The sequence below is a fragment of the Orbicella franksi genome, chromosome 14, assembly GCF_964199315.1.
Source record: "Orbicella franksi chromosome 14, jaOrbFran1.1, whole genome shotgun sequence".
Taxonomy (NCBI): Eukaryota; Metazoa; Cnidaria; class Anthozoa; order Scleractinia; family Merulinidae; genus Orbicella; species Orbicella franksi.
Window position 1 is genome coordinate 18,605,966 of NC_138158.1, and position 19,450 is coordinate 18,625,415.

A 19,450-nucleotide genomic window follows, 5' to 3' on the forward strand; every position below is an offset into this window, starting at 1 on the left:
GTTTAAAGTGTAAAAAATGTTTTGTTGTAGCTTACCATTTGATGTTCATCAGTACATAGCACACAGGATGAGTCAGACAGTTTTCACGGCGTCGCTCTGCCATAGTCTGGGAATGAAAAAGGAAAACAATTCTTATACGTTGAAATTACTTCCACCCCAGGGGTGATTCCCATGTGAGAATTTTAAAAAATGGTCGGGGATGCTCTTCGTCTAGCTTATTGGAGGGGGGAGAGGCTGCTATTAACGGATTTTGGTCTCGCTTAGGGCATATAGAACAAAACGCCATAATTTTTCCTCGTCAAGTTATATTATAGGGTTCTATTCGAAGAAGTAATAACAAAAAAAACTGTAATTTGCATGTTAATTCGTGTGTTAAAAAAAAAAAAAATTAGAATTCATTATCGTCGCTAATTGCGAAATCGCCTCGACTACGCGTGGCGGGAAAAACAAGTCATGTGACTTATGTTTTAAAAGGGAAATCTTATCATGTAACGGACATTCGAAGCCCAATAATCAACACAGTCGCGAGCAAAATATCAAGACAGCGATCAAAGGGATCCGACACCCAGGAACACAAATTGTAAGTTTCGAAATCGTTTGTCGCTTCCATTTAGAACGTTGTAAATATTAATTTATCTCGTAATTATTTCAATTTCAGTTGAATACGATGTAACCACGGACGCAACGAGCCGTGTCTCTAGTTCAAATAAATCTGACAACATTTGATCCCTGGTGGGCTAATCTTCAAAGTAAGTAGCCCCTTTGACCGCAGGGGCGAATCAAACTGTCATAGTTTTCTTGTGCTCTCACAAGCTCCTTGCTTTATAAGAAGCAAATGAATCTCTCTTTATTGTAATTTTGGGCTACGAGCACCGCGCGATCCTTCGTAGGAAAAATTACCATGGGAATAAAATGCCATGGGAACCTAACACAGCCCATTAGGCACACGGAAAACCATGTGTTTTGGCAATATTTGTTCCTCACTTTCGACATTGTGTTTACTAGATTTGAGAGATATTGGAACTCTTCTGTACTTTTTTTTTATGAGCGTTACTAAGGTTTTAGTGCGCGAAGAATTATGGGTTAATGTGCCAGTCGCCATGTTTTTTTTTTCCTGCCGAGGTTGCGGACATTCTTTTCTACCCTTTTAAAAGTGATATTTTTAGCGGTCAAATATAAAGCTCGACTAAGTTGAGATTGGTTTCCTCTAGGGGATTAATTCAAACCTTATGACGAGTATTTCCGAACTTGTCACACTGGAACCCCCACGGGATCTTCCCGTCATTTTACAGTAATAAATTTCACGAAGTAGGAAAAACAGCACAAAAGGATAATACACAAGATTCACAAGGTTAAAAACCGTCCTCCTAACGAACTGGAAATTAAAAAAATTCATCGCCTCAGTGTAAGATAAAAAACTAATTTTCAGACCTCATATTGAAAGATGGGTAAAACACAATTTTTGGAATGGCTTTGCTATGTTGCATGAAAGATAGCTGACGTGTAAATTAAATTTCGGACATTTATTTTGTTTACCAAAATTGTCAGGAGTGGGATTCGAACCCACGCCTACAAGGGTAGACTGCGACCTGAACACAGCGCCTTAGACCGCTCGGCCATCCTGACACACACATACTTGAATGTAACAGTGCGAATGACAGCTGTCCACTATTGGAGGCGTTGTCTCTAGAAGGTGAAGCCTCAACCTAGTTTAAAGTGGTTGTATTTTCCAGGCTGCATGTAATAATCACAATTATATAGGTGTTCAAGATTAAATCTTCACCTTCAGCGCATCAAGAGAATGTTCCAGCGAAGCTGTGACGCTACTTTGCTTTCCTTGTATCAGCCGCAGATTGTAGGTAATCTGATAAATAAATAAATAAATGAATAAACAGATATAAATAAATAAATACTAAATGAATTAGTTTTTCCTCACTTCGGCTGCCAAATTTTTGATTAGCAGTTAACCGCCCTTCAGCTTAGTTCCCAATTTTTTAGTTTCTAATTGGCTGGACAACTTACCTTAAAATCTTTGCTGCTTGGATCGCCTTCCTGTTCAACACACTGATCTAGAACACGCTGCAATCAAAAAGTCTTTTGTTCAACAGTCTTAGAAACCTCCACTTGCAACATTACTAGTATATTTGGAACCTCAGTCAATGGTGAAGGCCTTAGATGGGTAACAGAGGGAATTTACTCCTGACTGAACTGAGAACTGGAAGCAAAGGTCACTGAACAGTTCGACCGCTCCGGGAGATAGAAAGCTGCATATATTATATAGCTAGCTCCTTGAGCGGGCAAGATCAACCGAACCCTTCACTGTGATTGTCTACCCGAGCGGACAAGATGGCCCTATCTTGCCCGCTCAGGATTACCCGCTGTGTCCTGCAAGAAAATAGTGTTCTTTTCCATATAATAAATCCTTTATTGACCAAGCTTGTTCGGTCAAGATGGCTGGATATGACCTCGTTCTTTTCTTTTTTTTCTTTTCTTTTTTTTTTTTTTGCGAGTTCATGAACCTCGACTGCCGGCATTGACTGCTCACCTCAGCAACATCAGGCATTTTTTCCACTAATGTCTGTATCTGAGACACTCCTCCTCCTACCGCAGCATCAATGACTTCCTTCCACCTGCAATATAATAAGGGTTAGAAGGAGAGCGAGAGAATGAGTGGATCAAATTGATCGGGGTAATTTACTATGGGGGATGGGGAGAAGGGGTGGGAAGGGGGCGCAACTCGACTAAGTTCCTGCGGAAGAACCGAAAAGATAACTTAGGGGCGCTTTCCCACTTTTGACACTAGGTACATGTTACGGTTCTTTTTAGGCCATGGCTTGTCGCGTTAAGTTATTTGCATTTTCCAAAATTGGGTATTAGAAAACAGTCCTAAGAAATACGCGCGCCGATTGGTTTAAAACCATGTTTCTATAACTCGATAGAAACACAAAACTAGCACGAGCTGTTGACGTGATGATGGCGCGAGCAAAGAGAATTTACATTTTCATATTCAAAGTTAACAAGTTGTTTTCGTTTTTTTCGTCGCGGTGTTTTCTAAAAGGAATAGAAACATGTTCTCCGTGTTTCTATCGAGTTATAGAAACACTCGTGAAAGTCTGGGAGAACTCGAAAAAGCTGTGGAAACACTCGCCTGCGGCTCGTGTTCCCACAGCATTTCTCGTTCTCCCAAGCTCCCACTCGTGTCTCTATAACTCGATAGAAACACGGCACATGTTTTCTATCTCTTAAATAGAGGTTATTAAATATTGGATCATTAATAAAAAAATGCAATTCGAGAGTTTTCATTTGCATAGCTATCATGGGTTTTGAGCCATTATACCATGCTCTTCAAATATGGTAACTATAATAATAATAATAATAATAATATATATAACTCGCGTGCGCGTGAGTTTTTGGGCGTTTTATTTTTAGTTTAGTTTAGTTTTCTATATCTTGGGGGCGTTTTTAATAAAACATTCATTCCACTCGCGCTTGTTAGATATGAGATGATTATACCAACTCGGCGCTACGCCCCTCGTTGGCTATCTACCATCTCGATATCCAAAGCGTACTCGTGGGATAATTGTTAACTATACTTTTGTGGGTTATGGACGACTTTCATTCGAAAACCGTCTTTCGCCTCACACACGATCAATTACCTGGAATGTTCGATGATTGCCATTGCAACCTCCTCTTTGTCGTTGGAGATGGCGAGATCAAGAACATTCTGGTTGTGGAAATTTAACAGGATTTCTTGCTCTTTCACAGACAGCAAATAGGAAACTAGAGAGGCGTGACCACTTGTAGCAGCAAGATTAAGGGCTGTGTTCTATGCAAAAGTTGAAAAGAAAGATTAAAAAAATGCTTACAGAGAAAGGGAAATTGTAACTGAGAAAGAGTGTTCTTTTCAAGCAATCAGCGGTCTAATGGTTTAAGGGGCAAGTGTTACGATAATGAGAATATAGGACATATTGATCGACACTGGAAGGTCCGCTGGAAGGTTTTGTAACCAATAGCCGCAGCTATCAGTACCGTGTCATACAAAAGAAGCGAAAGAGTTAATTCATCTTTGAATAGACAATTCTACATCCTTGTTGCCGCCCAATTCAGACCACGTGATGACTCATTTTGGACGAGTGCAATTATGCAATTTGTCGCACGCAACCGCTTGCATGGGAGCATGTACAAATATAAAAATTGTAACCTTCCAAGTGAATCGTCGTATGTTCTGGATTGGATGGCAACAAGAATGCAGACACGTTAGCCGATTCCCTCTATTGATGAACTTTTTGGCCCTTTTTTAACAAAATACTATTTCAAGGCAGACTTAACTGCAATAAAATCGATTAAAATATCGTACTGGCGCATACCAGGCCCTTCAAGCACAAAGAACGGTCCAATAGACTTTCGATATATTAAAATTCAGCTTGGCAGCGAGGCCTAGATTACATAAACAAAGGAAATTGAATGCCATGTTTATTCATTTCTTTTGTTTGTGTCCTCTAGGCCTCACTGTCAACTTGAATTTTAATATATCGAAAGTGGTCTATTGACGAAACTGCTGGAATGTCGGAAAAAAATGTGTCAGGAGTGGGATTCGAACCCACGCCTACAAGTGTAGACTGCGACCTGAACGCAGCGCCTTAGACCGCTCGGCCATCCGGACTTGATAGATCTTAGCAATTCAATACGTTTTTGGGAACTGAAATTTATCTTCCACCAGTATTCTGCGCCAAAGGTAATAATTACTTGAATGGTTATTACTGAATAACTATTTAGAGTGGTTTTCAATTGAGTGTCGTAAAACCAAAACCAAAGTTATCACTCTAGCCAATCACAAAGGACAGAGACAATACAGTGAACCAATCAAAACTCGAAGTGATTTTATGTAGCTGACGCAGAGCGCGGGAAAACTCGCGCGAGTGAATTACGAGTGGTTTTGGTTTTACTTCTGATTGGATGAAAAAGTGGCGCGAGTTTTTTAGCCAATCGTGTAGGGTCGTATCAATTCCTTTTCGACACTCCAGAGGAAACCGCTCAAACGCCTGGATAAAGAATAAGAAGACGCAAGGAAAAAGATCTTGGACCCCTTTTATCAGTGTAAAACCACTGGATTATCGTGCCTTGCATAATCCTAAAAAGACCTCAAAAGACGGGAACCACTTCTGTTACCTGATGTTTGTCAAGGGCGTTGAGACTTTCTGGATGAGCCTCCAGTATGTACTCTACACAGCGCTCTGAACCTTTTAAAGCTGCCATGTGCAGGGGAGTACGGTCGTGATGATCCCTGGGAAGGATACAAGCAGGGACAAGTAAACAGTAGAGCATGGGATGAAATCAATTAAAGTACCGAAAATAGATTGATTTATTTGCTGCATGAATACTTCGTTGACTGTCGGACCTCATATATTTAACTTATGGCAATGGTTGATTTTTGCTTAATCAGATGGGTTTGTTGATTTGTTCATTGTTGAGCTGAATGACAAACTGATTGATTGTGTTTGTTGATTAATCGATAAAATTAATACGTTTTACTTCTTTCTTTGCATGAATAACTAATTGGTTTATTGACCTTTATAGAAAGAATTAGTGACTGACCGACCGATCGGTCGGTCGATTGATTAACTGACTGACTGACTGACTGACTGACTGACTGATTGACTGACTAACCGACCAGCTGACTGATCGTCCAACCAACTGACTGAATGACTGACTGACTGACTGACTGACTCAGATTGGTGTGTTAATTAATTGATAAAATGCACTATTAAAGTACTCAAGAGTTCATCCAGGACGGACGACTAAGCGACTGGTTTAGGCCAAGCTATTTGTGTGAACTTAGAGAACAAGTATAGCATAATTCAAGTTCTCAGTGTACGTTGCTTTCACCGACTACTCTTAAAATTTACCAAGGAAATAATATATCTGAAAACTACCTTTCAATAGTAGCGCCTTCCACCAACAAGAGTTGAGCTATTTGCTCATGTCCTTCGTGACAAGCGAAGTGAAGGGCCGTTTTACCTTGGTTATTCTGTAAATTCATCATTCTGACATTTCTTTTCTTGAGCAGCCTTTCGGCGATCTCTAGCCAGCCATACCTTATAGGAGGAAAGAAGTCGATAACATTTAACGTGAAAACGGCCTTGACGTTGAAAGCAGTAAAGAAAAATATAGGTCCGCAAAGCGTACCGAGAAACGATGTGAAGAGGCGTGTCCAAAGAGTCTGATGGGACTTGTTCAGCGGCCTTGTTTTTGTTGATAAAGAGAATGATGTGCTGCGAAAAAAAGTTGCAAAAGACTGTTATTGACCGTGTTGTTTAATTAGCAAATATCTCAACGAAGATACCTGAAACATTATGAGTTGAAATTTGACAGAAGTGAAATTAAAAGAAATCACTGTCAGTAAATGTTGCAACGTTAGAATTATGTAAAGCTTTCTGAAATGAGAACGTCATATATTATTCAGTTGATATTGTTTATATGTTGTGTACCGTTTGGTATTTTCGTTTGTTTCATATACATTTTAAAATGAACTAGCGAAATAAATAACGAACAATGTATGGCCGTCCTCAACTCATCATCGATCTTCTCTTATTGGAATTTCACGTACATTACCGATATATTAACTTAAACCGGAACAAAAGGAAAGTACAGAATCGCACCAAGGGAAAACAATAACACGATATATATTCATGTTGTTAGTGGTGTTGTTTTCATTGATCTTGCCGTTACACTGCTGGCATTGTGTTTGTCTGTCATCAGGCAGTATGATGTGAGACTCTTTAGAAGAGAAGGGATTGGGACTCGTCAGGCCCGAGAGAAAAGACCGCGGTCTTTTAGCATTCTAAGCAGTCGTTGTAGTGTTTTTTTTTTTCTTTTTTTTTGTCATTGTGAGCTTCTTCTGGAAACACTTATATGTTCTTACATACCTGCAGATAACCGGCTCGTGCGGCGTAGTGCACTGGGGTATATCCAGTGCCATCTTTGTCAATAATTAAAGCCTTTGATGCAGGGCTCTGTAGGTGAACAAAGAAAATTAACTAGTAATTATTTGGGGGAGCAGATATCTTTTTCGGCCACTACACTGGTTGTAGTGTAGTGCCACTGGCTGAGCTACATGTATGGGGTGGAACGGTTTTGGGAAGGGGAAAAGAGAAACATAAGGTGGCACAAATATTGAAAGATGCTCTAAAATTTAAAAATGTAACGCGAAAAATATGAGTTATTTCAAAAAGTAATCTCGTCTAATTTCAAACAGCAGTTACATGAAATAATCTTAATTTCAAATACACTCAACCTCTTTGAATAATATGCATATAGAGCGGACAAAGTGAAACTTTTAAGTGACTTCCTTCGCTTTCTTCTTAAAACGTCTTAAACCTGGACGATTTAGGAAAATTGAGACACGTCAAGTAACAATTTTGGCGGGAACGACGGTGGGATCTGCGCGCGCGCAGTGCCGAGGTGTGTTTTTCCGCTGTGGAGGCGAATGTTGAATGAAAACATTTAATTATTATACAGAATGGCCCATTCAGCATTACGGCTGGTATCCAGAGGGGCCTTGGTAATAATCGTCGGAATTAATTGTGGAGCTGAACGGTATGGGGCGCCGTTTGTAAATTTATTATTTAGACCGAATTTATGCCATTTCCCCCTTATTTATAAATAATTGGAAATGTTACAAAATTTGTTTATAAATAAGACTCAAGAACTTGTCCGTTGATATGTAAATAATTATTTTAGGTACCTTCTGATTTATAAATAATCTTTTACCATAGAGTTATTGTATATAAATAATAAACTAAACAACTTCAATTATTTATATATCAGGTCATGTCTAAAATAGTTTTTTACATATCATAAAGTTTGTAAATCCCATTATTTATAAATAAATTACTTCGCCGGGAGTGTAAATTCATTATTTAGAAATAATAAATTTCACCTCACCGAGTGTAAATTTATTATTTAGAAATAATGAACTTCACTGAGTGTGTAAATCCATTATTTAGAAATAATGAATTTCTCCTCGCCCAGTGTAAATTTATTATTTAGAAATAATGAACTTCACTGAGTGTGTAAATTCATTATTTAGAAATAATGAACTTCACTGAGTGCGTAAATTCATTATTTAGAAATAATGAACTTCACTGAGTGCGTAAATTCATTATTTAGAAATAATGAATTTCACCTTGCCGAATGTAAATTTATTATTTATAAATATGAACTTCATTGAGTGTGTAAATTCATTATTTAGAAATAATGAAGTTTCATCTCGCCGACTGTAAATTTATTAATTAGAAATGATGAATTAAACGTGTGTGTAAACTCGTTATTTAGAAACTCATTATTTAGAAATAATGAAGTTTCATCTCGCTGAGTGTAAATTTATTACTTAGAAATAATGAACTTCACTGAGTATGTGAATTCGTTATTTAGAAAGAATGAAAGTATGAATGGCTGACCCAGCGTCTCTTGCCCGATCGATTTCAGAGGCTGTTTCTCGCGTTATAAGACAGTTATTCAGGTAGGTATGTAGCCTGAAATTCAGCAGTGGCGGATCTAGGGGAGGTTCCCCCCCCCCCTTATTTTGGTTAATTGTGTTTAAGCGAGAATCACGCTTCAAATATCTATTACGTAGTTCTTATCCACTCAACAATTCGGCAGCTCACACTGCAACAGGAACAACGACAACGACAACGACAACAACTACTCAAAGGCCGAGGTAACAGGTAAATTTTAAGCCAAGAAATTGCTGCATGAAGAAAATGCAGAACTTTTAAAATCGGGAAATCGAATAATGTATTTACATGCTTAGATAATTCTTTGTAGCCTGCGAACAGGCTCACGTTGGAGCACAAACGCGCTCGGCGTAGCTGAGAGCGAGAAATCGACGGGCGAAGCCGCGAGAGGAGAAAGTCACTTCTTGGCGCCTCTTTCCCGCCGATCGCTATTCCTCTTCGTCACTCGCGCGTTTGATTCAAACGTGAGTTTGCTCGCAGGTTAAATTCTTTGTGACCTTTGTGACCTTTGGACGGATAGCTGTGTGACACACTTTGTTTGGCTTGATCAAGTCACGGCTGGGCATCTCTATTCCAGGCAAGTCCAAAGATCGTACACGTGGAAAGCTAAATTCATTTACGTTTAAACCATTATTGAATTTCAATAGAAATCAGACCTTTCACTTAACACGCCAAGCGATTTTTATTTTCTTCATGCAGCAGTTTCTTTTCTTAAAATTTACCTGTTACCTCGGCCTTTGAGTAGTTGTTCCTGTTGCAGTGTGAGCTGCCGAATTGCTGAGTGAATAAGAACTCCATGATAGCTGAGGCGGGGAATGGGGGGGGGGGGGGGAGAACGGGCTCCTCGAGCCCCTCCCCCAGATCCGCCAGTGCTGAATTTCAGGCTACATACCGCCGCCGTTACCTACTTGAGCAAGGGTAGCATTGACTGTCTCACTTATAGCGCGAGAAACAGCCTCCGAAATCGATCGGGCAAGAGACGCTGGGTCTGCCATTCATACTTTCATTATTTCTAAATAATGAATTTACAAACTCAGTGAAGTTCATTATTTCTAAATAATGAATTTCTAAATAATGAATTTACACACATGGTTAAATTCATTATTTCTAAATAATAAATTTACAGCCGGCGAAATGAAACTTCATTATTTCTAAATGATGAATTTACACACTCAATGAAGTTCGTTATTTATAAATAATAAATTAACACTTGGCGAGGAGAAATTCATTATTTCTAAATAATGGATTTACACACTCAGTGAAGTTCATTATTTCTAAATAATAAATTTACACTCGGCGAGGTGAAATTTATTATTTCTAGATAATGAATTTACACTCCCGGCGAAGTAATTTATTTATAAATAATGGGATTAACAAACTTTATGATATGTAAATAACTATTTTAGAGTTGACCTGATATATAAATAATTGAAGTTGTTTAATTTATTATTTATATATAATAACTCTATGGTAAAAGATTATTTATAAATCAGGACGTACCTAAAATAATTATATACATATCAACGAACAAGTTCTTGTGTCTTATTTATAAACAAATTTTGTGGCATTTCCAATTATTTATAAATAAGGGGGAAATGGCATAAATTCGGTCTAAATAATAAATTTACAAACGGCGCCCCATAGAACGGTAACAAGTTCTTCATATAAGGAAAAAGGAGCAAAGATTTTATTGTACGCTTTACCATAGTTCTACGAAAGCTGCTACTCGCTATGACCAGATTAACGATAGCCTAGTAATAGAGTTGAAACAAGAAATTGCGCTGCAATTTGAACTGTTCACATTCACTGAGTTATAAAAGGACAAACGAAGCTGACAATATCTACTGACACGAATGGAGAGGAACAGAGTTATCTTCGAAGACTGAATATCTATTCAGACGGAGCTGGTGGTTGAGTGCTTGTGCCGTCATAAACCGCGCAGGAGGATTTCATAAACCTCTTCGGGACAACAGGTAAGTTAATTTTAGACTAAACCTAAATCCATTTGCTAAAAGAAATTCTCAGAAACTGTTAGCGGCCTAATTTTGAGCTCATTTAGTCGGTTTTGTTGTTCAGGTTTCTCCACAATAGTTACGAGTCAGTTGAATTACTACAAATACATTAAATACTATGGTTCGTGGCAAAGGTTTAGAAAGAAGCGCATATTGGCCAGAAATGTTACCAGACATACAAAGTTGAAATTTTGAGCGGATGATATCTTCTACTGTTGAATTACAAGGTTGTTTGTAAGCACCCAAAAGAGGACATCTTCATGTAAAATTCAAAGCTTCAGACGTCGTTTATTCCTCACATTTGAATAAGTTCATCGCAAATAAATTCATGTCGTTTTCAATTTCATGCATTGCATGCGACCATGACGGCGACGCCGAGGACAACGTCAATCTGTCAGTGAGCTGCTAAACCGAAACAGTCCTTGGAATCGCTAGGTACGTCAAATGTATGTTAACAGGAAAGGCACTGAGGACGGGCATCTTAACTAGAGAGAATTGTCTAACGATTTGACGACAATAACATTCACCAGAAGTTTTCTTTGTAACACTTTTCTGGCATCGAAAGCCATTTAAATGCTTTCGGCGAACAAAACTTGAACATGAAAGCTTTAACAAATCTCTGTTTGTGTTTCAAGTCTTACAATGATACGATCAAAATCCTTCTGTTCCAAAAACGTTAAAGGTAAACGCTTTTCTGAGCTTTAATAAAGGAAGTTTTATCAAACATTGGTAGCCTCTGATGGGTTATTTCAGTTCCCGGGTTTTAGTTCTGCTCAAACGCTCTTCGCTCGATCGTGAATTGAACTCTTGAAGAAACAGCCGCTCGAAGTTAAGACTGCGCAGGGGCGTAGCGTCCATATACGCACGTACGCCCGTGCGTACAGTTGAAATCTGGAAAAAAAAAGTTTTATTCCCTTATAGCATTTGTCAAAGTTACGATAAAATAGGACAGATTTTTAAATTTCGAATTATACTGGCCTGTGTGTTTGTTTTCCCAGTACCTTTTAATTAATCCATAAACGACAAGAAACGTTATTTGGCTTCCTAGACTTGTTCACTCTCTAGTTGTTTTAGGAAGCCAACACCCTTTTAGCTTTAATTCTATATTCCAGCGAAGCTCACTGAGCTAACAGAAAGAACCGTTAATGATATCTACTGCTACTTCGGCAGTGACATGGACATCTCTAAGGGCGAATTCAAATCCGAGGTCAAAAGATGGAGGCAAAAGTGGAGTGGAATGGATGGTAATGTGAAGCCAAAGACTTTGGTTGAGACTCTTGATCATGACAACCCTCAATTCTATCCCGGAGTTTATGTTGCTGTGACAACATTGTTGACGTACCTGTATCAACTTGCACTGCAATCTCGTTCCCAGTCTCCGTTCCCCTTGACCAGCGGTCGGAAACGAGAGCTCTAGAAGCAACCATTTCAGGCGTGCGCAGTGAAACCGGATCGGCAGAAGTCGGTTATTTCAAAATGGTTGCTCCCAGAGCTCTTGTTTTCCGACCGCTGGTCAAGGGGAACGGAGACTCTGGGAATGAGCTTGCTTGCACTGCTGAACGTAGTTTCAGCAGTATGAAGAGATCGAAAACGCCCTTACGAAGTACCATAGCAGATGGGAGATTGAGCTCTTTAGCAATTTTGCACATTTCCAAGCACAAGGACGTTGACATTGATGATGTTATAACAGAGTTCGCCCGTCTAAAGAGTGCACGTCTTGCCCTGTTTTTACCATTGTCTTACCCCATTTTTTGTTGTAGGTTACCGAAAACTCTAAGGATGGGTAAAATAAACAACCAACTACGGCATTTTCCGTCGCATTTATTTATAAAAAATTTCCGCGGAAATAGTTGGAAATGGCATTTCCGAGAACCTAATTTTCAAAATTTTCTGGGGGAGCATGCCCCCAGACCCCCCTAGTATTTACACGCTGTGCGTACACCTTCAAAATCTCACGCTACGCCCCTGCTGCGGATCGTGCACGAATATAAGTTTACATTTCTGACATTTTCCTTTAGTTCTCAGTCTTCTGTTCATTTAAGCTCATTTTACCAAATAACGAAAGTGGCAGAGACCAATTTTAAAAGCCATTTATGAGTTCAAGTCCAGCCTTAGACACGCAACTCGTCAAATTTAAAACAAAGTGGAAAGGAAAACGTAACCCACAAACCTGCTATTGAATAAGAGCATTTCAAACAGCTCAAAGCCAGGGGTGTTTGTTCGCTTTCTTCTCCACTCTCGCTTTCAAGAGATGTCTGGTTCCATATTGTTCTTTTCTTTTGCTGAAGAGGTCGTGAAGGACAGAGAGCTCAACCACCAAAAGCTTCAACCATGAGCAGTTTGTTTCAGAGTTCTTCGGAAAACTGATCCAAATTTAAGGTTAACCAATTTTTGAGAAACGCTTTTACCGACTGCAATTTTTGTTTGTTGTCAGCATGATATTTAGGTTAACTGAACAGTTTGAAATTGTTTGTTTGCTCGAGACACTATCAACTCGCTGCGATCCAAGAAAAATTTTGATGTGTCGGTTTGTCAGATTTTTGTATGAACATTTTCGCGCGGTTTATCACGCTTTTAACTTCAGGTGAGCCGGACGAGATTCAATATATATTATGTAAAAAGTCTCAGTGTTATAAAAGAAATGGTAAACGTGCAGTGTGCAACTAGCGAGTTTTAGAAAAGATCTGCTAGCGTTCTATCACGAATGCTGGTCTCTGATTGGCTACGCTACTCACTATCTATTCTGTAATAGATAGTGAGAAGCGTAGCAGTGTTCGGTTTTTAACAAAACGACGGCCGTTTCCTTGCAGTTTCGAGGTGTCTGTGAATAGGATTTAGATGAAGTCTTCAACGACTAGAAGATTTATACTAAAACAGTTAGATTATTCGCTCTCGATTTCTACGCTTGATAATTGACTCGGACTGCGCCCTCGTCAACTATCACGCGATAGAAATCTCGAGCTCATAAACTAATTGTTTAATGGATGTACTTTTGATTTCATATAAGCCGGACGAGACTCAATATATACTATCTCAAAAGTCTCAATGTTATAAAAGAATGGCAAACGTGCAGTCTGCAACTATTGAATAATGTATTGCACTTTCGTGCTTGGCAACCTCCCGCGTCCATAGTTGCCCGCTGCCCGCTTACCCGGCATTCGTTAATTATGCACACGCGTACACACTTATACTTGTTTTAGGGGGTCTTCATAACCTTTTTGCTTATGCTTGTGCGCGTGCTTATGCCATTGTGAAAGCCAGACAACGCTTCAAAACTGACGAACCGGTTGTTCAATTTCGGGAGTGCTTTTGAAAAGCGTAAACATGGCAAAGAATAGTTACACCGGCTAAAATTGGAGGCAATAGTGGACGCCCTATACCGGACAAAGAGGACCCAGATGAAAATGTCGATTGCATTTTCAAGATCCCTGACTTTCTTCCTTTAAAGACCTGAATCCCTAAATAAATTTATTTTTTATCCCGGAAGCCTGGAAGCTACAACGCTCTCTGTAACCACGAGTAATTATCGGCGCAAGAATCATGTACCTTAATCAGGACCTCCATGGTGGCTGAATTTCCAATGGCTACGTGCAAAGGCGAGCGCAGCTCCACATCTTTGAGTGTTATGTCGGCCCCTCGGTCCATTAACAATTGAACAGTTTCTGTTCCACCCACTGAGGCTGCGAGGTATATTGGGGTTCGTCCTTGAATGTCGCGAGGATCCACTTTGGCCCCCTGAGAGAAATTTGAAACAGGTCAACAAAGAAATACGTTGACAAAGACATATTTTGGCGTTTGGTTGGTTAAAAGGAAAACACAGAAAGTTGAAGTACATTTATGACATCATCATCATCATCATTATCATTTTATTTCACTCACATTTATAAGTATAGATCACGTTGCATTGTTTCAAACCTCGCACAAAGCCCCCTGCCCCTACGAATGGAGATTGAAAGTGTAATGCTGACATTTTCAACAAGTCTTCATTCCTCTCTGGCGGGATTTTAAAGGTACCAACTGTTTGTATGTTTCTCATTGTTACATGACATTTCCATTGCAACCACATTTTAAGAAGCAGTCCAAATTTTGCAGTTTTCTTGGGAAGCGGCATGCAATCAGGCTGTCAGGATATATTTCAATTCAGTTACCTGATCTAGTAAAAAACTGACGACAGTGGAATGATTGTTAAGAGCTGCACGATGCAAAGGAACCATTCCTTGATCATCCAAGATCTCTGCTTTGCAGATGTCACGATCCTCACCCGTAAACAACTGAACAATCTCTAGTGAACCTTGTGCGCATGCCATATGGAAAGCTGTGCTGGTGTCAGATTCCTGGAGGAAGAGAATTTAACACAGAATTACTTTCAGCCGTTACAATTGCAATTTCCATTTTGTTTCATTGGCGGTCTTAAAAGTGCGTGCTCGAAGAGATTAATTTTCACGGATTTTTCTCCAATTAGAAGATAGATATCAGAGGACTATGCATAGTTTGCTGCACTATACAGCCCTGCTGCAAGTGTCGATGTTTGTGTGCGCTCCATCTACTCTCGAACATACACCTTATTCCAAATGGCCGCCATTTTAGTGTTCTTTTTTTTTTGCGTTCAAATTACCCCCTGTTGCCTCGTTCTTAAACTCGAAATTCAAAGGAATATTTCCCCTTGAACGAGGCAACAAGGGCTAATTTGCAAGCAAACAAAAGAACACTAAAATTGCAACCATTTTGGAATAAGGTGTATGACCTTTTCTAGTAACGCTTTCACGTACATGGTCTTTACAATAAGCACTGCAGTCAGCATCTCTCGCACAATATATTCCATCAAACGAGGTGACATCACTCTAGATTGTTTCCAGCTCTTTAATCCTTTTGTACTATATTGGGGAGTTCTAACTTAACGTTCAAATCACCTTCGTTTGCCGCGCTTTTGATCCCAACTTCAAGCAACGCCCAACAATCTGGAGAAAGAAGTATGAACAGAATGTTAAGTTACAGTTGAACTTCAATTGCATTCAATCGTCACAAACAGCAAAAATATAATTCGCTATAATTTAGCGGTCCTCTAAATCAACGAATGGAGAATAACGAGCTTTGTATTGGGACATTGCACAGTAACGTCTTTGGTTGTTGTTTCTTTTCCAGTTAATGTGAAACTTTTGATGGACTTCTGAAACAGCCAGTTAAGTACGAGTTTTCAATTAACCTTATAGTCAGTGTACCTCTAATCAGCTTCCTAGTTAATTCATTCCAAGCCCCACATGTAACTCAACTGAAATCAAAACCCCAACATGTAACTCAACTGAAATCAAAACCCCAACATGTAACTCAACTGAAATCAAAACCCCAACATGTAACTCAACTGAAATCAAAACCCCAACATGTAACTCAACTGAAATCAAACCCCAACATGTAACTCAACTGAAATCAAACCCCAACATGTAACTCAACTGAAATCAAAACCCCAACATGTAACTCAACTGAAATCAAAACCCCAACATGTAACGCAACTGAAATCAAACCCCAACATGTAACTCAACTGAAATCAAACCCCAACATGTAACTCAACTGAAATCAAAACCCAACATGTAACTCAACTGAAATCAAACCCCAACATGTAACTCAACTGAAATCAAAACCCCAACATGTAACTCAACTGAAATCAAAACCCCAACATGTAACGCAACTGAAATCAAACCCCAACATGTAACTCAACTGAAATCAAACCCCAACATGTAACTCAACTGAAATCAAAACCCCAACATGTAACTCAACTGAAATCAAAACCCAACATGTAACTCAACTGAAATCAAACCCCAACATGTAACTCAACTGAAATCAAAACCCCAACATGTAACTCAACTGAAATCAAAACCCCAACATGTAACGCAACTGAAATCAAACCCCAACATGTAACTCAACTGAAATCAAACCCCAACATGTAACTCAACTGAAATCAAACCCCAACATGTAACTCAACTGAAATCAAACCCCAACATGTAACTCAACTGAAATCAAAACCCCAACATGTAACTCAACTGAAATCAAAACCCCAACATACATGTAACTCAACTGAAATCAAACCCCAACATGTAACTCAACTGAAATCAAAACCCCAACGTGTAACTCAACTGAAATCAAAACCCCAACATGTAGCTCAACTGAAATCAAAACCCCAACATACATGCAACTCAACTGAAATCAAACCCCAACATGTAGCTCAACTGAAATCAAAACCCCAACATGTAACTCAACTGAAACCAAAACCCCAACATGTAACTCAACTGAAATCAAAACCCCAACATACATGTAACTCAACTGAAATCAAACCCCAACATGTAACTCAACTGAAATCAAAACCCCAACATGTAACTCAGCTGAAATCAAAACCCCAACATGTAGCTCAACTGAAATCAAAACCCCAGCATGTAACTCAACTGAAATCAAAACCCAACATGTAACTCAACTGAAATCAAAACCCCAACATGTAACTCAACTGAAATCAAACCCCAACATGTAACTCAACTGAAATCAAACCCCAACATGTAACTCAACTGAAATCAAAACCCCAACATGTAACTCAACTGAAATCAAACCCCAACATGTAACTCAACTGAAATCAAACCCCAACATGTAACTCAACTGAAATCAAAACCCAACATGTAACTCTCATTCTCATTAACAAAGCTGTCAAATTCAGAGGTTATGACGTCTCACCGGCAGACTTCCACTGTCCACGGCCAAATGAAGCAAAGTACTTCCCTCGTCATCAACATTGTATAGGAGATCTTCCAAATTAAGTTGTTTCTCCTGAACTGAAATAGATTAAGTCGAAATAATTTTGATCACGTCGTCAATACACCAAAACAACAAAAACAAACGAAAAAACAAACAACTACAACAAAAAACAGTATTCTTCACAGTCAGCACAATCTCTACCGTGCCTGAATTATACTATATATGGTACGTGATACTGAATGATTATATATTGGCCGTTAGTATATACTATGTTTCTTAATATACCAGGGTCTGATAAGGAGTTGAAAGCGTCGAACAGTTTGTTCGTTGTATTGATGTTTTCAGTTTTCAAAATGCCAAATGCGGTTTAAACTTCAAATGTTAAGAATGGCTGACTGTAAGGATCGAGAAACGCCGGTCAACAACCCATTTGGCAAATCGCTCATATTTCCCCAAAGATACCCTTAGGTGACCTAATTCTAAAAATCATATTTAAAGGTTCCAGCCAATTTTTATTTTTCAGAAATTCGCAAAAATTTGAAAGCGCGGTCAAAGTGCGGTTTTTCGTGTAATAAAATGACAGAAATAAGGTGCGAGGACGAAGCGCTGCTTAAGTCTTAAAATAATTTCAATTGACTTCAAACTTCACACAAATGTGGAACAACCACTCTAATTTATTCCTCGTTTTAAACTAATCTCAGAGATGTTGATATAGTGGTTTTCCGAATCATTTTAAAAACACCTATGAAGCGTGTGAAAAATAACGGCAAAATATAGGTCATGTTTAACAGCATCAAAATGCATCTGGTACCTCACTTTCCGATTATTTTACTTTACAGCCTTAAAATATCATTATTAAACATATACCATGCCAAGTTTCATGCTCGAACTCGCAGTATTTCCCTTTGAGAAAAACGAAAATCTATGTCAATGTGTTGGGCGCAAATAACACAATAGTTATACACGAACAAGAGACAAATTAATTTCAACGGCGAAAGTAAAAGGCTGTCATTAATTAAAATCCCGTCAATTCACTGCTATCAGTGGAAACATAATGTCCACTACATAAAAACTGTTTTTAGACGTTTTCGGAACATTGCGCGTTAACTTTGTTTGATTTCCTGTCCGCCGTCATGTCTAGTTTGTCATCGCGTGTATTTCCTTAATGTAAACAACACTGTGAATGGTTGTCATAACAAACGCAAGAGATTTCCTGGAACATTAATGTTTTCGATTCAACAAAATCAAACCGAGGTCATCAAAAGTGTAAGTTTAAAAGTGTAGTGGCAAGTTTCAAATAAATTTTGTCTATATAAATTGGAAACAAGAAGTGAAACGGTCTGACCCGAAACAAATAAACAAAATATTAATACGACTAATTTAATCCGAAAATGTGACAGAAAACATACGTACATATACATGATTGCATGCATGCATGCATACATACATACATCCTTTATTATCTTTCCCCATGGGGGCTTTTCGAAGACAATATGGTACAATACTACAATTAAATACTAATATACTAAAATTAATAATATTACATTCTAATTTAGATAATCACGAATTTAAAAAGTCTACAATTAATTTACCATTAATTTACAATTAAACATACCTAAAAGCCGTCGATTCCCCTCAATACCACTCCACATTGCCTTAAAGAGCCCAAGCTTTCTGCTGTAAGAATCGGGGGCCTCATGAATCTGTTTTTACTATATCGGCAACCATGCTGCGGGGCAGATATTCGAGAGTTAGTAAAAGCTGTCACACAACCGTATGAGCAGCCCAGTCACGCTTTCACTGCTCTTGCGCAAATGTTCAACATTTCACGATTTACATAAACTGATTACAAGTTTAAAGTAGTGACAGTAGATTGAAATGCGCTTTTTAAAGCTGTCCTATCCAGGAGCAATTACTTCTTGTTCTTGAATGGCTCTTAGCTGTAACTACAGTCCGGCGAGGAGAGGGGAGGGGATACTCCGGGAAATTTCAGATATCTGTATGCCGTGGAAGATTAAGTGGTCTCCAGCTCTTAATGCCAACACTGAAACACCAGATGATTCTCGAAGTATCACAGGGATCACTAAGCTAAATAATTTTGAGTTTAGCTCCGCTGAGTCAATTACCTGTTGGCACGCATATTGCATTGACCGTGGACAGGTGGGAAAACAGTTCAACTGGAAAAGC

At 38.8% G+C, this 19,450-nt stretch overlaps 1 protein-coding gene and 2 non-coding genes across 7 annotated transcripts in view; all 3 read right to left on the minus strand.

Annotated features, from left to right (window-relative positions):
- Positions 1–19,450, minus strand: part of LOC145467151 (transient receptor potential cation channel subfamily A member 1-like) — a 51,682-nt gene that overhangs the window by 10,720 nt on the left and 21,512 nt on the right. For all 5 annotated transcript variants that reach the window (XM_081450693.1, XM_081450692.1, XM_081450695.1 and 2 more), the window contains exons 6-18: positions 17,243–17,340; positions 15,439–15,486; positions 14,677–14,862; positions 14,075–14,263; positions 6,927–7,013; positions 6,187–6,272; positions 5,934–6,095; positions 5,170–5,284; positions 3,657–3,826; positions 2,546–2,630; positions 2,023–2,079; positions 1,784–1,864; positions 36–106 (exon numbers count right to left, since the gene is read on the minus strand). In XM_081450693.1, the coding sequence (XP_081306819.1) occupies positions 36–106; positions 1,784–1,864; positions 2,023–2,079; positions 2,546–2,630; positions 3,657–3,826; positions 5,170–5,284; positions 5,934–6,095; positions 6,187–6,272; positions 6,927–7,013; positions 14,075–14,263; positions 14,677–14,862; positions 15,439–15,486; positions 17,243–17,340 (1,435 nt within the window). The remainder of the gene's footprint in view (positions 1–35; positions 107–1,783; positions 1,865–2,022; positions 2,080–2,545; positions 2,631–3,656; positions 3,827–5,169; positions 5,285–5,933; positions 6,096–6,186; positions 6,273–6,926; positions 7,014–14,074; positions 14,264–14,676; positions 14,863–15,438; positions 15,487–17,242; positions 17,341–19,450) is intronic.
- On the minus strand, positions 1,543–1,626 carry Trnal-cag (transfer RNA leucine (anticodon CAG)). Its single transcript has one exon. It is a non-coding gene; the product is annotated as a tRNA-Leu (tRNA).
- Trnal-cag (transfer RNA leucine (anticodon CAG)) lies at positions 4,580–4,663 on the minus strand. The gene has a single exon. It is a non-coding gene; the product is annotated as a tRNA-Leu (tRNA).